General features: G+C 44.9%; 1 protein-coding gene across 3 annotated transcripts in view; it reads right to left on the reverse strand.

The window, feature by feature from the left end:
• Window positions 1-3253: 3253 nt before the first annotated feature.
• Window positions 3254-19205, reverse strand: part of smg1 (SMG1 nonsense mediated mRNA decay associated PI3K related kinase) — a 186950-nt gene continuing 170998 nt past the window's right edge. For all 3 annotated transcript variants that reach the window (XM_072481861.1, XM_072481863.1, XM_072481862.1), the window contains one exon: window positions 3254-5631. In XM_072481861.1, coding sequence (XP_072337962.1) covers window positions 5554-5631 — 78 coding nt within the window. In that variant the 3' untranslated portion in view covers window positions 3254-5553. The remainder of the gene's footprint in view (window positions 5632-19205) is intronic.

Genomic DNA, 19205 nt, shown 5'->3' on the forward strand with positions numbered 1-19205 from the left:
TATGGGTGGCACGGTAGCACAGAGGTTAGCACTGTTGCTTCACAGCGCCAGAGTCCTAGGTTCGATTCCCGGCTTGGGTCACTGTCTGTGTGGAGTCTGCATGTTCTCCCCGTGTCTGCGTGGGTTTCCTCCGGCTGCTCCGCTTTCCTCCCACGAGTCCCGAAAGACGTGTTGTTCAGTGAATTGGGCATTCTGAATTGTCCCTCAGTGTACCCGAATTAAAGGATGTAATAGAGCATTTGGAGGAAAATCATGCCCGACACATTTGATTAGAATTCCTTGAGGTGGTAACTAGCAGGATAGAGGTGATATAGTAGATATAATGTACTTGGATTTCCAAAAATGGGGTTGCCCATTTAAGACAGAGATGAGGAGGAATTTCTTCTCAGGTGGGAGAGAATCTGTGGAATTGTTTACCGCAGAGAGCTGTAGAGGCTGGGTCGTTCAGTATGTTCACGGTTAGATACAGACTTTTAATCAGCAAAGGCTATGAGTCACGGTTATGGGGATAAGACGGGAACGAAGCCGAGTTGAGGATATCAGATCAGCCATGATCTCACTGAATGGCAGAGCAAACCCGATGGGCCGAATGGCCTACAACGGTATCTATCGAAAAGGAAGCCATCCAGACTGGTCTCACCTTCCAGCATTCACCTGCAGGTTACAGCACTTCAGGTGCATGTTCAGACACCTTGTTGAGGGTTTCTGCTTCTACTGCCCTTTCAGGCAGTGAGATTTAATAATAATCTCAGTGTCACAAGTAGGCTTACATTAACACTGCAATGAAGTTACTGTGAAAAGCCCCTAGTTGCCACATTCCGGAGCCTGTTCGAGTACACAGAGGGAGAATTCAGAATGTCCAATTCACCTAACAGCACGTTTTTCAGGACTTGTGGGAGGAAGCCGGAGCACCCGGAGGAAACCCACGCAGACTCCGCACAGACAGTGAACCAAACCGGGGTCCCTGGTGCTGTGAAGCAAGTGCTAACCACTGTATCACAACACATTCCCCCCCCCCCCCCCCTCACACACACACAACCAAACTCTGGTAGAAAGATTAGAACGGAGATGAGAAAAGGTATTTTCACCCAATCACTTTTAATCTGTGTCCCCTCTGCTGAAGCAAATAGGCCCTTCCCATCCACTCTCTCTCGGCCACTCATGATTTTGTACATACATGAGAACTAGCAGGAGTAGGCCATCTGGCCCTTCGAGCCTGCTCCACCATTCAATGAGATCATGGCTGGTCTTTTGTGGACTCAGCTCCACTTTCCGGCCTGAACACCATAACCCTTAATTCTTCAAAAAACTATCCATCTTTATCTTGAAAACATTCGATGAAGGAGCCTCAACTGCTTCACTGGGCAAGGAATTCCATAGATTCACAACCCTTTGGGAGAAGAAGTTCCTCCTAAACTCAGTCCTAAATCTACTTCCCCTTATTTTGAGGCTATGATCCCTAGTTCTGCTTTTACCCGCCAGTGGAAACAACCTGCCCGCATCTATCCTATCTATTCCCCTCATAATTTTATATGTTTCTATAAGATCCCCCCGCATCCTTCTAAATTCCAACGAGTACAGTCCCAGTCTACTCAACCTCTCCTCGTAATCCAACCCCTTCAGCTCTGGGATTAACCTAGTGAATCTCCTCTGCACACCCTCCAGTGCCAGTACGTCCTTTCTCGGGTAAGGAGACCAAAACTGAACACAATACTCCAGGTGTGGCCTCACTAACACCTTATACAATTGCAGCATAACCTCCCTAGTCTTAAACTCCATCCCTCTAGCAATGAAGGACAAAACTCCATTCACCTTCTTAATCACCTGTAAACCAACGTTTTGCGACTCATGCACTAGGACACCCAGGTCCCTCTGCACAGCAGCATGTTTTCATATTTTATCATTTAAATAATAATCCCTTTCAAATCAAATCTACCCTCAACTACCTCTGTTCCAAGGAGAACAACCCCAACCTGTCCAGTCTTTCCTCATTGCTGAAATGTTACAGTCCTGGCAACCCCTTCATTAATCTCCTCTGGACCCTCTCCAATGTAATTACATCCTTTCTGTAATGAAATGACCAGAACTGCAGACAGTACTAAAGTTGTGGCGTAACTAGTGCTTTATATTGTTCCGGCATAGCCTCTCTGCTCTTATTTTCTGTACCTCAGCTAATAATTGACAGGATTCCAGGATAACCACTTTATCAACATGTCCTGCAACCTTCAGGGATCTGTGGACATTCTCTCCAAGGTCCCTCACTTCCTCGACACCTCTGAGTATCCCTCCCATTTATTGTGTATTCCTTTACCTTGTTTGACCTCACACTTCCCTGGACTGAATTCCATTGGCCACATTTTGGTCCACCTGACCAGCCCATTGATTTCTTCGAGATATCTTCCGGAATTCAGTTTCTGGGCCAGGAACAACTAGAAACCACTTCACCTTGAAGAACACGGTTTGTATTACAAAAACAAAGCTCACTGGATCCTTTAAATGAATACCAAAGGATGTACAGTATAGCACTACGTACACCTCCATGTAGGCGACATGTGCCTCCATGTGTGCTACCCATGGACAAGAGATGGATGCATTCATTCAAAGAATATTAGAATTGGGGTCCAATGATGGACCAAATGATCAATTTGATGAAAATAATTAAGCCGGGAAGCGACCAGGTCAGTTTTAAAAAAAGCTGCTGCACACAGACCACAGAAAGATAACAAAGGCCTTATATACAAGTAAAGGTCACCTCACTCCAAGTAGCAACTTCCAACACAATTTTTTTTGTGGTGTGTAAAAGAACACCCAGTTGCAATCTGAGGCAAATAAAGTCATACCTGTGAAACACCGAACCACTGGGTAGGAAAAGTAAGATCAAAACTCTAAGAATATTCTTTTTAAATAAGTTTAGCGTACCCAATTATTTTTTTTCCAATTAAGGGGCAATTTAGCGTGGCCAATCCACCTAACCTGCACATCTTTGGGTTGTGGGGGTGAGACCCACGCAGACACGGAGAGAATGTGCAAACTCCACATGGACAGTGACCCAGGGCCAGGTTTCGAACGCTGGTCCTCAGCGCCGCAGTCCCAGTGCTATCCACTGCGCCACATGCCGCTCTTTCTAAGAATATTCTAACTGGTATCAAGAGCACAGTCATTTATTTGTGATTAATTTTCATAGACTTTCTGCCGACCAAGTTTGTTTTTCTGGAAGTACAGGGAGGAGAGAAAATAGTGCTGATGCCAGGAACACTGTGAATGTAATAAATTTATTGGAAATATGGTCTTGGATGTAAATCTGTAGCAGTACAATATTTTATCATTTTAATTAGTTGAGTTTTTATAAACAATGTGCATAATACAAACAGGATTCATATTCAAGTACAGATATCAAACGCACCATTTCCCATTCAATTTTCTCAAAGAACTTGCATTTATACACTCCTTTCACACCCTCAGGAGATCCTCAACCACTTAACAGCCAATAAGTACTTTTGAAGTGTTGTCACTGTTCCAGGTACCAAATTAAATGCATAATTGTTTTCAGCATTTATCAGGATGGAATATTATATTAGAAAGAGGTTGCAGTAGCTTGTTAGCTCCAGAACGAGTGGACTGAATTCCCACGCCAAAGTCAGGGTTAAAATTTCACTCTAACATTTGTAATCTGTTGCTGTATGCATCAGTTTTGCACATTCACGGCCACACTTGACTTGGGAATCCCTTAGTGGGAGAGAGAGAGAAAACCTCAATGGCCAATGTCAGGCTCATACTGCTTGCTGGCTCTGTTTACTGACAGCGGGCCAAGTAAAATTATCTACCGGAGCAAGACCTGGTCCACCGCAGCCTTTCAGCTGGGGCACAGCTTCATGATGGGGGAGGGAGGGAGAGACAAAAGTTTTTTTTTATAAATCAGAGGGATGAGAGACTGCAATTCTCTCAAAATATAATTTTTTAAAAAAGTACTGTTGACATTTAATTTAGCTTAAAGTAGTAACAGATGCAAGGAAGCTGCAATCAAGATGAAATGGCATGTATGAATGATTTGATGCTCTTTGCATTTATCCGTATAATGCTGAAGGATGATTTCTTCACAATATGAAGTTAAACCATTTTGTGACAGTTTAAAAGTACCACACCATATACCTCCACCAAAGGACATTCTTTATTACTTTTGCCAGCCAAATGTAAAACACAGCTCAGAATCTACATTGCTAAAATTAAGTCTGATAAAATAAGGGTGAGTGTGTACTGTTTTATTTGGAAGGAACTTTAATCACCTTCATTTTGTGATTTGTAATATCCAAAGCAATTTCCCCAAAGCATTTATAAAAATGATGAAATCACAAACCCATAGAACACAGCACTGATCATTGAGATAGAGTAGGAGAAAGAATGAGTAACACACAAGGGGAAAGTAAAAGCAAGAGAATAATGGGGTAAAGTTACATGACCTTAGAAAGGACAGATAGATGTCCTTAAAACAGCTCTGCAAGCAATGTTCACTTTGCATTGCCATGAAAGATCAGAAAAGAACAAGCAAAAGCTAGCAAGAGAAGCAAGATCAATTAAATAAAAACACTTATTTGGTCATGGTGTGTCACTTTCAAATACATTTTTGAGGGTTTATTCAGCATTTTATTCATACAAATGGCAAAACCTGCATGATGAAGTTACACAAAAATATCCATGACCTTTTATTTCCAAGTAACAAAACAGGAAGGAAAAAAAGTACTTTAAAGTGTATGCATGGAAACACCTAACCCTTTAGTTTACCATGAATCTGTCAATGCTTTCGTGTAGTCTTCCAGATTATGTATGTTGCAAAATGTTTACATTAAAATGGTTGATGACTACTACTGAATTTCAATCACAGTAAACAGAATTACAGGCATCCGAGAAGCACTTTGCTAAACTAGCATACACCTATAAGAGAAAGCTAACAAAAGATCAGGGTGGTGTCATCTTCCTCACACAAGTCCCATATAGTATATCCAATCTTATTTTTTGGGCTGCTTCTGGAGTCCATAATTTCTCCCAGCCTTGGTTTTCTTACTGGATGGCCATCTTCAAGGGCAAGTCAGCCAGTGAAGTCGTTATCCAACTGGAATCACGTGAATCAATAGATTTCTTTCTTTAGGGCCCCAGTTTTCTAAATTACCTTTCAGCGGGGTTTAGTACTTTGTGACTTGAATGTTCACAGGCTAGATGGAATTTAGGTTTTCAAAATCACTCTGTACTCAGTAGGATAGCAATCGTTTCTGCACCTACACCCTCGATACTTCTGCAGTTCGTGTATGACAGAAAGACAATCGTGTAATTCAGACTGGGCTCTATGGCCTTGACCTTGGGGTGCAGACCATATAAGCATATCCCTGAGTGCAGCCTTCTGACTAACCACTCCGAATGCACGGGGATTCCTAGATTACCTCAGATTAAGCCCCAGAATGCATCAACACCTGCCATGGTGTGGCTATAGATGCCTGTGGCCGAGTTGATTCTGGTGGATGCCTGACCTCATTGAACCAGAGAGATCCACTGTATTCCAGTTCATACCCACGCCGTCCAACCTTCATACAGTTGTGCCAAGTTATCTAGATTAGTAGCTTCTTTAATCACGTAATCAACCTAGAAAATACGAGTAGAGAAATTTCATTTTTATATGAATACATTGACTTAACGTAAAGCCCAACAATTATAATGGAGACAAAACTGATTTGTCCCAGGACAAATTCAAAATGACGACTGATTAGTTGGCAGCAATATTTCTTTTCAGTGTGTTTGAAAAGGTGTATTTAATTTTCATACATCAAAGGTTTGAAGCATAGTATCTTCATTTTCAGAGATATGTACAAGAACGTGAGAGACAGGAGGCATACACCACTCCGCAGTTCAAACCTGCTCCAGTGCTCAGTAAGGTCATGACTGCTCATCCGCCGTAGCTCCATTTCCCTTGACAGTGCCATCTCACATGGTCATATTAGTCCCATTGCATCAATTACAGGAAAAACTATCTTTGATCACTTTCTTGGATTACTCACCACCCATATCCCATCCCTAGCCCCTTGCGTATCTATCTCTGGAGAAAAACACTCTCCCAAATCACTTACAAATATACTTTTAAAATCCCAACTGCCCAGACGTTTGGCCCTCCATTTGGTACATTTCTCCAGCTATCAATCTGCTCAACCACTCTCTCCACCACCACCTCTGGTGCCCTGGTCCCCAATAAAACCATTACACTCTCTCACCCTGGCCATTCTCCTGGTACAACCCTCACCTTCATTTCCTTAAGTCCAAGTCCAGACTTGAGAAGACATGGTGGACAACTGGTTGAACATCTACTGCTGGATCTGGCTGGATCACTTAAAACACTAACTGCCTGTTATGCTCTTCTAAAATGGTTTACTATTCCAGGATAATCCTGGAAGACAAAGATAATGCTTGGCTTCATTCCTCCACTGTTGACCGTCTTAAACCCCTCTCCCACAACTGTAAGGGGCTTATGGATTTCATTATCACCAAAGGTCTTGGGCCATTCATCTGCTGTCTCTGCTCTGTTGTTCACTTCCACTAGCTCGCTGGGCCAACCTTCAATGCTCTTCCCTAACCTGAACTCATTTCTTCCTCGGGTTTCTCTCCCATCTCACCTCATGCCCTCTCTGATCTTGCCTATGCTGTTCCCTTGACCCTATTCCCACTGAACTGTCAAATATGCCCCCAGCCCCATGTCAGCTTTGGACTGTGGGAAGAAACCCACGCAGACACAGGGAGAAGTGCAGACTTGATGGGCTGACTGGCCTCCATCTGCACTGTAAATTCTATGATTCTAGGAAGCTAATCTCAGGGTCAAATGTGACATTTAATCTCAGATTTGCTGGGGAGAGGGGTGGAGTTGGTAGGTGGGAAATGGAGTTCGGAGTAGGGACTAGAAACAATGGCTTCGTTCTTCCTGTATTTAATATAGGAAATTCCTGTACTGGGTATCTGATAAGCAGTCTGATATTTAGCAATAGTAAAGGAGTTGAGAGAGTTGATGAGGTGGAGCTGGCTGACCATCAATGTACATGTGCAAAGCAGCACTGTGCTTTTGGGTGATGTCGCCAAGGGGCAGGAAGTAGATGAGAAACGGAAGCTGTCTAGGATTGATCCATGGTGGACAGAGGTATTGGTATGGAAACAGGAAGAGAGTCCATTACAGGTAATTCTCTGGCTATGATTAGATAGATCAGAATGGAACTGGGCGAGAGCATTCACAGCCAGCAAAAACACATTTAGGGACTTCAGAGGAAAATGAGGATGAGCTTACAAGGAAGGTAAGGGTAAGGATTGGTATTTTGAAGATCTGGGTGATGAAAGATTTAAAAGCGAGAAGGACAATACCTGAACAGAGAACTGTTTATAATCACAGAATCCCTACAGTGCAGAAGGAGGCCATTTGGCCCATCGAGTTGGCAACGACCCCTCGAAAGAGCTCCCTATCTAGGCCCAATCTCCCGCCCTATCCCAGTAACCCCACCGTACTTTTTTGGACACTAAGGGGAAATGTATCATGGCCAATCCACCTAACCTGCACATCTTTGGACTGTGGGAGGAAACTGGAACACCCGGAGGTAACCCACGCACACACGGAGGGAATGTGTAAACTCCACACAGTCACCCGAGGCTGGAATTGAACCCGGGTCCCTGGAGCTCTTAGGCAGCAGTGCTAACCACTGTGTCGCCCATATCCCTATCTTATATATTCATGCAATCTCAAATAGCGTTTATTTCCACCTCCATCAGCTGATCTCATCTCTGTCGCACCTAATCTGCTGCTGAAACCCTCATCCATACCTTAGTTATCTCGAGACTTGCTTATTCAAGTCAACTCTTGGCTGGTCTCTCACATTCTAACTCTGCTGCCCATGTCTCACTCCCCTCTCACCTTGTGCTCACTGACCTACACTGCTTTCCATTCAAGCAACTTCAAAATTCTCACACTCCTAATCAAATCCTTCCATGATCTTGCCCCTTGCTATCTCAGTAATCTCCTTCAACTCCACAACCGCCTCAGATATCTGCACCCCACTAATTCTGGCCTGTTGTGCACCCCCGATTTTAAGCTCACTGCCATTGGCGGCTGCGCCTCGTTACCTAGAATGCAAGTTCTGGAAAACCCTCACCTCCGTTGCTCCACCTCACTTTCCTCCTTTCAGACACTCAAGACCTACTGCTCTGACCTAATAGCTCATGTGCCTGGTGTCAGTCTTGATTTTATAATGCTTCCCTGAAGCACCCTCTGGAAAACTTCATTATGTTAAAGATGCTATATAATTGGAAGTTGTTGTCTCCAAAAATCAATCAATTTGTCAAGAATACATAGAGTGGGAGAAGGTGCTTTTTCCCGACTGTTTTGTTCTCTCTCTTTCTCCGGGCCTAATTTCGGGAGCCGTTTGGAGGAGGAGGGGCAGTCTCTCTCGGAGTATAAAAACCTAACGGTAACTTCCGGTTTCCCAGTTTTTTCTCTCCAAAAGTGACATCAGAGGAAAGCTGTGATCTGATTGGTTGATAGCAAATCTGCCCCAAATTTAAAAAAACCCACAGCTAAACTCGTAAACTTAAATTAAACTAATTAATTGATTAGAGATGGCTGGTCAGGTGTGCTTGATGTGGGAGCTGGCAGATCCCATTGCGAGCTGCAGCGACCACATCTGCAGTAAGTGTTGGCTGTTCGAAGAGCTCCGGCCCAGAGTTGATGAGCTGGAGTCTGAGCTTCAAACACTGAGGCACATCCGGGAGGGGGAGACTTACCTGGACACTGTGTTTCAGGAGGCAGTCACACCTGTCAGAGTAAGTAGTTTAAATCCTGCCAGTGGCCAGGGACAGCAGGGTGTGACTGCAAGTCAGGCAGGTAAAGGGAACCAGCAGTCAGGAACTCAGGAGCCTCAGCCCTTGACCCTGTCCAACAGGTATGAGGCACTTGCTCCCTGTGTGGATGGCGAACAGGGCTGCAGGAAGGATGAGTCAGCTGACCAAGGCACCATTGTTCAGCAGGCCATTCAAGGGGAGGGAGTAAATAGGCAAGTTATAGTTGTAGGGGATTCTATTATCAGGGGGATAGATAGTATCCTTTGTGAGCAGGATAAAGAGTCCCGCATGGTATGTTGCCTGCCCGGTGCTAGGGTGCGGGACATCTCTGACCGGCTTGAAAGGATACTGGAGAGGGAGGGGGAGGATCCAGTTGTTGTGGTCCATGTCGGTACCAACAACATAGGCAAGTCTAGGAAAGAGGACCTGTTTAGAGATTATAAAGAGCTAGGATTCAAATTAAAAAACAGGTCCTCAAGGGTCATAATCTCCGGATTACTGCCCGAGCCACGTGCAAATTGGCATAGGGAGGCAAGAATAAGGGAAGTTAACACGTGGCTGAAAGAGTGGTGTGGGAAAGAGGGGTTCCTTTTCATGGGTCACTGGCATCAGTTTTGGGACAGGGGGGACCTATACCGTTGGGATGTTCTCCACCTGAACCGAGCTGGGACCAGTGTTCTGGCGAAAAGAGTAAATAGGGTGGTCAATAGGACTTTAAATTAGAGATTGGGGGTAAGGGAAAGTCAGGGAACCAAGAGGTGAAGTAATCAGCGGGGAGCGTAGCTGCTTAGGAATACAAAAAAGCACGAAAAGACAGAACTCAGGAGAGGTTATGATAGTCCCCATCCCACAAAATATGACAGTGTATGGAAAGGCTCAGTAAACCAAGGTCCATCGCACTAAGAAAACAAAAAGGGACGGTCAATAGAGAATTAAAGGTGCTATATTTAAATGCGCGCAGTGTACGGAACAAGGTAGATGAGCTTGTGGCCCAGATTGTGACTGGCACGTATGATGTGGTAGGCATCACAGAGACGTGGTTGCAGGGGGTTCAGGACTGGCATTTAAACATCCAGGGATTCACAACCTATCGAAAAGACAGAGAGGTGGGCAGAGGGGGCGGGGTTGCCTTGTTAATTAGGAATGAAATTAAATTAATAGCACTAAACGACATAGGGTCAGATGATGTGGAGTCTGTGTGGGTAGAGTTGAGGAACCACAAAGGCAAAAAAAACATAATGGGAGTTATGTACAGGCCTCCTAACAGTGGTCAGGACCAGCGGCACAAAATGCACCACGAAATAGAAAGTGCATGTCAGAAAGGCAAGGTCACAGTGATCATGGGGGACTTCAATATGCAGGTGGACTGGGTAAATAATGCTGCCAGTGGACCCAAGGAAAGGGAATTCATTGAATGTTTACAGGAGGGCTTTTTGGAACAGCTTGTGATGGAGCCCACGAGGGAACAGGCCATTCTGGACTTAGTGTTATGTAATGAGCCAGACTTGATTAAAGATCTTAAAGTAAGGGAACACTTACGAAGCAGTGATCATAATATGGTAGAATTCAATCTCCAATTTGAAAGAAAGGTAGAATCAGATGTAAAGGTGTTACAGTTAAATAAAGGTAACTACAGGGGCATGAGGGAGGAACTGACGAAAATCGACTGGGAGCAGAGCCTAGTGGGAAAGACAGTAGAACAGCAATGGCAGGAGTTTCTGGGAGTAATTGAGGACACAGTACTGAGGTTCATCCCAAAGAAAAGAAAGGTTATCAGAGGGGGGATTAGGCAGCCATGGCTGACAAGGGAAGTTAGGGAATGCATCAAAGCAAAAGAGAAAGCCTATAATGTGGCAAAGAGGAGTGGGAAGTCAGAAGATTGGGAAGGCTACAAAAACAAACAGAGGATAACAAAGAGAGAAATAAGAAAAGAGAGGATCAAATATGAAGGTAGGCTAGCCAGTAACATTAGGAATGATAGTAAAAGTTTCTTTAAATACATTAAAAACGGGAGGCAAAAGTAGACATTGGGCCGCTCCAAAATGACGCTGGTAATCTAGTGATGGGAGACAAGGAAATAGCTGAGGAATTAAATAAGTACTTTGCGTCAGTCTTCACAGTAGAAGACATGAGTAATATCCCAACAATTCAGGAGAGTCAGGGGCCAGAGTTGAATATGGTAGCCATCACAAAGGAGAAAGTGCTAGAGAAACTAAGTGGCCTACAAATTGATAAATCTCCGGGCCCAGGTGGGCTACATCCTAGAGTTCTGAAGGAGGTAGCTGAAGAAATAGTGGAGGCGTTAGTTATGATCTTTCAAAAGTCACTGGAGTCAGGGAAAGTCCCAGAGGATTGGAAAATCGCTGTTGTGACCCCACTGTTCAAGAAGGGAACAAGGAAAAAGATGGAAAATTATAGGCCAATTAGCCTAACCTCGGTTGTTGGCAAGATTCTAGAATCCATTGTTAAGGATGAGATTTCTAAATTCTTGGAAGTGCAGGTCGGATTAGGACAAATCAGCATGAATTTAGTAAGGGGAGGTCGTGCCTGACAAACCCGTTAGAGTTCTTTGAAGAGATAACAAATAGGTTAGACCAAGGAGAGCCAATGGATGTTATCTATCTTGACTTCCAAAAGGCCTTTGATAAGGTGCCTCACGGGAGACTGCTGAGTAAAATAAGGGCCCATGGTATTCGAGGCAAGGTACTAACATGGATTGACGATTGGCTGTCAGGCAGAAGGCAGAGAGTTGGGATAAAAGGTTCTTTTTCGGAATGGCAACCGGTGACGAGTGGTGTCCCGCAGGGTTCAGTGTTGGGGCCACAGCTGTTCTCTTTATATATTAACGATCTAGATGACGGGACTGGGGGCATTCTGGCTAAGTTTGCCGATGATACAAAGATAGGTGGAGGGGCAGGTAGCATTGAGGAAGTGGGGAGGCTGCAGAAAGATTTAGACAGTTTGGGAGAGTGGTCCAAGAAATGGCTGATGAAATTCAACGTGGGCAAGTGCAAGGTCTTGCACTTTGGAAAAAAGAATAGAGGCATGGACTATTTTCTAAACGGTGACAAAATGCATAATGCTGAAGTGCAAAGGGACTTGGGAGTCCTAGTCCAGGTTTCTCTAAAGGTAAACTTGCAGGTTGAGTCCGTAATTAAGAAAGCAAATGCAATGTTGTCATTTATCTCAAGAGGCTTGGAATATAAAAGCAGGGATGTACTTCTGAAGCTTTATAAAGCACTAGTTAGACCCCATTTAGAGTACTGTGAGCAATTTTGGGCCCCACACCTCAGGAAGGACATACTGGCACTGGAGCGGGTCCAGCGGAGATTCACACGGATGATCCCAGGAATGGTAGGCCTAGCATACGATGAACGTCTGAGGATCCTGGGATTATATTCATTGGAGTTTAGGAGGTTGAGGGGAGATCTAATAGAAACTTACAAGATAATGAATGGCTTAGATAGGGTGGACGTAGGGAAGTTGTTTCCATTAGCATGGGAGACTAGGACCCGGGGGCACAGCCTTAGAATAAAAGGGAGTCACGTTAGAACAGAGATGAGGAGAAATTTATTCAGCCAGAGAGTGGTGGGTCTGTGGAATTCATTGCCACAGAGGGCGGTGGAGGCCGGGACGTTGAGTGTCTTTAAGACAGAAGTTGATAAATTCTTGATTTCTCGAGAAATTAAGGGCTATGGAGAGAGAGTGGGTAAATGGAGTTGAAATCAGCCATGATTGAATGGTGGAGTGGACTCGATGGGCCGAATGGCCTTACTTCCACTCCTTGGTCTTATGGTTAAATCAATGGGATTTCTCCTAGCCAAAGTGTCCTGTCACCCAGGTAATCGTCACATGAGTGGAGTGGAGTGGTCTCGCAGTCCCAGGATATGGGGTGGGCCATTCTGGGCTGAGATGAGGAGACATTTCTTCACTCAGAGGGTGGTGAATCTGTGGAATTCTCTACCACAGAAAGCGGTGGAGGCCAATAACTAAGCATTAGAATTCTGAAATGGAGTACAGTATTTCAAACTTGGTGAAGACATACTGATTCAAGTTTGTTTTGCAATGGTAATATTGAAAGGAGCACTGTCTGAGCACAGCAGCTGATGCATCAATTCCAATGGCGCATTAACCATAAATGTTAATTTTGGTTTGGTTTTTGCACTTGATCTCTTCTCCATGTGGCTGTATATGGGTCAGAGTATTCATCATTGTTACCACATTAGCTACAGAGAACAGATTTCTTTTTGTCTTTTTCAAAAGGGCAGTATAGGACGGTGCTTTTGGGCATTCGTTTTGGGCAAAGATAACTTCGGCTCCTGGAGTGTTGAAAATTTTGTCAAAAACACAGAAGCTGATTTAAGAAAAATAATTTTGTGCAAACTGTAATACCGACATTTTCATTTGTAGCCTTAAACTCTGGGGAAAGCATACCCTATCAAACTATAGCTGGAGTGTGTGGAGAATGAGGATTAGAAAATTTAGTAAAGGCACTGACTCAAATCTGGCAAGATCCAAAATCCAGCACTGACTCGGCCCCGAGTGCCGGTTTTGAGATACTGGGCCTGTAGATGCAATCCAAAGAGTAGCACATTACCTGAACCAAAAGAACGTCACAGCACAAGGAAATTTAGATCTTGCTGCTTTTGGTGAGAGCATTGCACACAAAACGTAATGAGACTTAAGACTAATTGATTTAAGTCATACTCTGGAGGCTTATGTAGAAAACAGGCTGGCACATTGATTATTAAACTATTGCTGTTTCAATAAACCCACTTACTCTTGCTTGATGCATTCTACCCACATCTGTAAACAACAACACGTGTCCTGGTTATATAACTTTAAAAATAAATTGTTCTCAGGATGAGCACTGCCTGGGGGGGGGGGGGGGGGGCAGCATTTACTGCCCCTTCCCCAGCTACGCTCCAGGGTGGCATGGGGCACCTTCTTGGGCTGATGTAGCCCGTGTAGTGTGGGTACACTGTTTTTTGTAGCAATTTGACACAAATGAGTGGCCTGTGAGATCATTTCAGAGTTAACCACATTGCTGTGGGTTTGGAGCCACATGGAGGTCAGACCAGATAAGGATGGCAGATTTCCTTCTCTGAAGGACACTTGCAAACCAGATGGGTTTTTCCAACATTCCGGTAGCTTCAAGCTTATTAATGAGACTAATGGAATCTGTACTCTGTCTCCCAAGCATTAATTGGGGCCTCAGAATTACCAGTCCAGTAACATTCCCGCTATTCGGCCATCCCCAGTAATGGGACTGATGAGGCTACACCCGTTACCGATCATCCTATCTTTAAGATCTACCCTCATGAATACTTACCAGAGGTACAGAATTCTTCCTTCGTATTGGCTAGCTTACTATTCTTTGTCCCTAAACCTCTTGCTTCCCTCTCTTCCTTTCAGACACTCTTCAAAACCTACCTCCTTGACCAAGTGTTTGGCCAGCTCGCCCAACATCACTCACGTCTAATTTTGCTTCATAACTCTACTGTGATGCACCCTGGGATGTTTTCTGTTAATGGTGCTATACAAATACAAGTTATTGTTCGGATTAGTGTTCAAAAACAGAATTTTCTCAGAGACCGAATTCACGGCCAACAACTCTTTGCTCTGAGGACTGGCTAGTTCAGGAGCAATTGACGTTTACCTGCCTCTTTGCAAGATTTATGGACCAGCTCTTCCTTAAGCTTTGAATTATGAACTAATTGAGAACCGATTAAATCCAAAGTAGGAAATATATTGAGCAAGATGACTCGTGCTGCAGTATTGGAATATACATAAAAAGTTCAACAGCATCGCAACAGAACACATCCAAATAAAAAGTTTTCTTTCTGCAGCTATATTAACAAGCACCAAAGAGCTTTGTGCTTCAAAGATGATCTAGGAATTGTACCATTTGTTCTTTTTGATCCATTTTCTGTAGTTTTGATTTAATTCAACAGCAACTGAGCCAAATGCCAGGATGCTCACATGTATTAACTTTCCCTCTACACGGAAAGACCTAGCTGTCGATTTATATCCCCAATCCCCACCTCAGCACCTCGCTCTCATGCCCATGTGTCCGCCCTTTGCCTGTTGCAATGTTCCTGTGAAGCCCGTCGCGAGCTGGGGGAGCAACACCTCATCTCCCATTGGGCACATTACATCCCTCAGGATTCAATATAGAGTTCAACAACTTTAGACTGTGACCTTTCTCGACCATAGAACCACGGAATTCTTAGTGGAGAATGAGGCTATTCGTCCCATCGAGCCAGCACCAAACCTCTGAAAGAGCATCCTACCCAAGTCCAAAAGAAAAAGTAGCAGAATTAGGCCACTCGGCCCGTCGAGTCTGCTCCGCCATTCAATCATGGCTGATATTTTTCTCATCTCCATTCTCCTGCCTTCTCCCCATAACCGCTGATCCCCTTATTGATCAAAAACTTATCTATCTCGGTCTTAAAGACACTCAGTGATTTGGCCTCCACAGTCTTCTGCAGCAAAGAATTCCACAGATTCACCCCCCTCTGGCTGAAGAAATTCCTCCTCATCTCTGTTTTAAAGGATCGTCCCTTTAGTCTGAGATGGTGTCCTCTGGTTCTAGTTTTTCCTACCAGTGGAAACATCCTCTCCACGTCCACACTACCCAGGCCAAGCAGTATCCTGCAAGTTTCAATAAGATCCCCCCTCTTCCTTCTAAATTCCAACGAGTAGAGACCCAGAGTCCTCAACTGTTCTTCATACAACAAACTCTTCATTCCAGGAATCATTCTTGTGAACCTCCTCTGGACCCTTTCCAAGACCAGCACAGCCTTCCTTAGGTACAGAGCCCAAAACTGCTCACAATACCTAGGCCCACTCTCCGACCCCATCGCCATCTAACCTGCACCGGTGGACACTAAGGGGCAATTTAGGGTGGCCAATCCATCTGACCTGCACATCTTTGAACTGTGGGAGGAAACCGGAGCACCCGGAGGAAACCCATGCAGACACGGGAGACTGTGCAAACTCCACACAGACAGCCAAGGCCAGAATTGAACCCAGGTACCTGGCGCTGCGAGGCAGCAGTGCTAACCACTGTGCCACCGTGCTGCCCGTCTTATACCCTTTTAAAAAAGAATGTCCCCGACATTTATTGTCTTAATCCCCCAAAAAACCTTCCCACCAGACCACCTGTCTTTTGTTTTTAGTCTTGCTACATCTTGTTGCAATCTCTCAGCTACAGATTAATATCTGACACCCTTCTCCCTCTCTAGTTCGGATGGCTCAGTTGGACTCGAAACGTCAACTCTGCTCTCTCTCCCCAAGGATGCTGCGCGACTGGAGTTTTTCTAACATTCTCTGTTCTGGGTATAGAGATATCAGTTTAATTAAAATCTGGGAAATTAGAAGATTCCAGGAGTGTGCAAGACAAGAGTGGCTTGTTATCTCTGAACTGACCTCTCTACTGCATTTGACATTCAGGAATTAAGATCGGTACTGTGCGGAAACAAAACCGGAGATAAAGATACAGACTAGCACTAGCGGAAAAGAAAATACAAAACGGAGGTCAGAGGGCATGGTCTGAAGTTGTTGAATTCAACGTTGGGTCTAGAAGGCTGCGAAGTGCCTAATGGGAAGAGGAGATGCCGGTCGGTCCACATGCTTGCGTTGGGTTTTACTGGAACATTGCACCAGGCCAACGACAGAAATGTGAGCAAATGGTGAATTGAAATGACAACGTTCTGGAGGTCAGGGCCATGCTTGCAGACTGAACAGAGCTGTTCAGCTTGCATCATCGGCTGCTCCATGTACTGTCACCTCAAATTCCTCATCCTCTCCTGCTCCATGTACTGTCTCCTCAAAATCCTCATCCCCTCCTGCTCCATGCACTGTCTCCTCAAAAACCTCATCCCCTCCTGCTCCATGCACTGTCTCCTCAAAATTCCTCATCCTCTCCTGCTCCATGTACTGTCTCCTCAAAATCCTCATCCTCTCCTGCTCCATGTACTGTCTCCTCAAATCCTCATCCTCTCCTGCTCCATGTACTGTCTCCTCAAAATCCTCATCCTCTCCTGCTCCATGTACTGTCTCCTCAAATCCTCATCCTCTCCTGCTCCATGTACTGTCTCCTCAAAATTCCTCATCCTCTCCTGCTCCATGTACTGTCTCCTCAAAATTCCTCATCCTCTCCTGCTCCATGTACTGTCTCCTCAAAATTCCTCATCCTCTCCTGCTCCATGTACTGTCTCCTCAAAATTCCTCATCCTCTCCTGCTCCATGTACTGTCTCCTCAAAATCCTCTGTTGCTCCTTGTACTGTCTCCTCAAAATCCTCATCCTCTCCTGCTCCATGTACTATCTCCTCAAAATTCCTCATCCTCTCCTGCTCCATGTACTGTCTCCTCAAAATTCCTCATCCTCTCCTGCTCCATGTACTGTCTCCTCAAAATTCCTCATCCTCTCCTGCTCCATGTACTGTCTCCTCAAAATTCCTCATCCTCTCCTGCTCCATGTACTGTCTCCTCAAAATCCTCTGTTGCTCCATGTACTGTCTCCTCAAAATTCCTCATCCTCTCCTGCTCCATGTACTATCTCCTCAAATTCCTCATCCTCTCCTGCTCCATGTACTGTCTCCTCAAAATCCTCATCCTCTCCTGCTCCATGTACTGTCTCCGCAAAATCCTCATCCTCTCCTGCTCCATGTACTGTCTCCTCAAAATCCTCATCCTCTCCTGCTCCATGTACTGTCTCCTCAAAATCCTCATCCTCTCCAGCTCCATGTACTGTCTCCTCAAATCCTCATCCTCTCCTGCTCCATGTACTGTCTCCTCAAAATCCTCATCCTCTCCTGCTCCATGTACTATCTCCTCAAAATCCTCATCCTCTCCTGCTCCATGTACTGTCTCCTCAAAATCCTCATCCTCTCCTGCTCCATATACCATCTCCTCAAAATCCTCATCCTCTCCTGCTCCATGTACTGTCTCCTCAAAATCCTCATCCTCTCCTGCTCCATGTACTGTCTCCTCAAAATCCTCATCCTCTCCTGCTCCATGTACTGTCTCCTCAAAATCCTCATCCTCTCCTGCTCCATATACCATCTCCTCAAAATCCTCATCCTCTCCTGCTCCATGTACTGTCTCCTCAAAATCCTCATCCTCTCCTGCTCCATATACCATCTCCTCAAAATCCTCATCCTCTCCTGCTCCATGTACTGTCTCCTCAAAATCCTCATCCTCTCCTGCTCCATGTACTGTCTCCTCAAATTCCTCATCCTCTCCTGCTCCATGTACTGTCTCCTCAAAATCCTCATCCTCTCCTGCTCCATGTACTATCTCCTCAAAATCCTCATCCTCTCCTGCTCCATGTACTATCTCCTCAAAATCCTCAACCTCTCCTGCTCCATGTACTGTCTCCTCAAAATCCTCATCCTCTCCTGCTCCATGTACTGTCTCCTCAAAATCCTCATCCTCTCCTGCTCCATGTACTGTCTCCTCAAAATCCTCATCCTCTCCTGCTCCATGTACTGTCTCCTCAAAATCCTCATCCTCTCCTGCTCCATGTACTGTCTCCTCAAAATCCTCATCCTCTCCTGCACCATGTACTGTCTCCTCAAAATCCTCATCCTCTCCTGCTCCATGTACTATCTCCTCAAAATCCTCATCCTCTCCTGCTCCATATACTAACTCCTCAAAATCCTCTCATGCTCCATGTAGTCTCCTCAAATCCTCATCCTCTCCTGCTCCATGTACTATCTCCTCAAAATCCTCTCTTGCTCCATGTACTATCTCCTCAAAATCCTCACCTGCTCCATGTACTGTCTCCTCAAATCGTCATCCTCTCCTGCTCCATGTACTATCTCCTCAAATCCTCATCCTCTCCTGCTCCATGTACTGTCTCCTCAAATCCTCATCCTCTCCTGCTCCATGTACTGTCTCCACAAAATCCTCATCCTCTCCTGCTCCATGTACTATCTCCTCAAAATCCTCTCATCCTCTCCTGCTCCATGTACTATCTCCTCAAAATCCTCATCCTCTCTGCTCCATGTACTGTCTCCTCAAAATCCTCTCCTGCTCCATGTACTGTCTCCTCAAAATTCCTCATCCTCTCCTGCTCCATGTACTATCTCCTCAAATTCCTCAACCTCTCCTGCTCCATGTACTATCTCCTCAAAATCCTCTCATCCTCTCCTGCTCCATGTACTATCTCCTCAAAATCCTCTCCTGCACCATGTACTGTCTCCTCAAAATTCCTCATCCTCTCCTGCTCCATGTACTGTCTCCTCAAAATCCTCTCATGCTCCATGTACTGTCTCCTCAAAATCCTCATTCTCTGCTGCTACATGTACTATCTCCTCAAAATCCTCATTCTCTGCTGCTCCAT

This window comes from Scyliorhinus torazame, chromosome 17 (assembly GCF_047496885.1).
Source record: "Scyliorhinus torazame isolate Kashiwa2021f chromosome 17, sScyTor2.1, whole genome shotgun sequence".
NCBI lineage: Eukaryota > Metazoa > Chordata > Chondrichthyes > Carcharhiniformes > Scyliorhinidae > Scyliorhinus > Scyliorhinus torazame.